This window comes from Penaeus monodon, chromosome 20 (genome assembly GCF_015228065.2).
Source record: "Penaeus monodon isolate SGIC_2016 chromosome 20, NSTDA_Pmon_1, whole genome shotgun sequence".
Lineage (NCBI taxonomy): Eukaryota > Metazoa > Arthropoda > Malacostraca > Decapoda > Penaeidae > Penaeus > Penaeus monodon.
In genome coordinates, this window is record NC_051405.1 from 24165516 (window position 1) to 24165976 (window position 461).

Genomic DNA, 461 nt, shown 5'->3' on the forward strand with positions numbered 1-461 from the left:
TTCATATGTTTCTTTCAGCTTTATTATGTAATTTAAATCTATACAGCTTATGTTTATCTGTAATTTCGTTTTCGTATGAACCTTATGGGTATTTTACTTTTTTGTTCATACACGTTTTTTCGTTATAAAAATGTTGACGAATTTTTGGATCGTAATAACCTCACCACCTTCTTTAATTGGTGTCTTTTAAATTTAATTGTTTTTTTTTCTTTAATTTAAGTGTTTTTTTTATTTAATTTAATCGGTTCTTTCTTAAATCTTGATTTTTTTATATATTCTTTTATATTTAGGCTATTTCCTCTCCTTCTTATCCAGGGCGAGGGACTTGCAAGCCTTCGGAAATTTGCTTTCATATTCAATGAACTTATCCTGACGCGGCAGGAAATTCAAAAGGAATTTACAAAGCTTCCTGATTTTCTGAGGTAGCTGCTCTTTCATATCCGCCCTCCTCTCTCTTTCAC

General features: G+C 30.6%; 1 protein-coding gene across 1 annotated transcript in view; it reads left to right on the top strand.

Annotated features, from left to right (window-relative positions):
- LOC119585949 (alkaline phosphatase-like) overlaps positions 1-461 on the top strand; it is a gene marked incomplete at its 3' end in the record, with an annotated part of 142747 nt that overhangs the window by 30850 nt on the left and 111436 nt on the right. Inside the window, exon 2 of the mRNA XM_037934664.1 lies at positions 316-422. Within this exon, the coding sequence (XP_037790592.1) occupies positions 316-422 (107 nt within the window). The remainder of the gene's footprint in view (positions 1-315; positions 423-461) is intronic.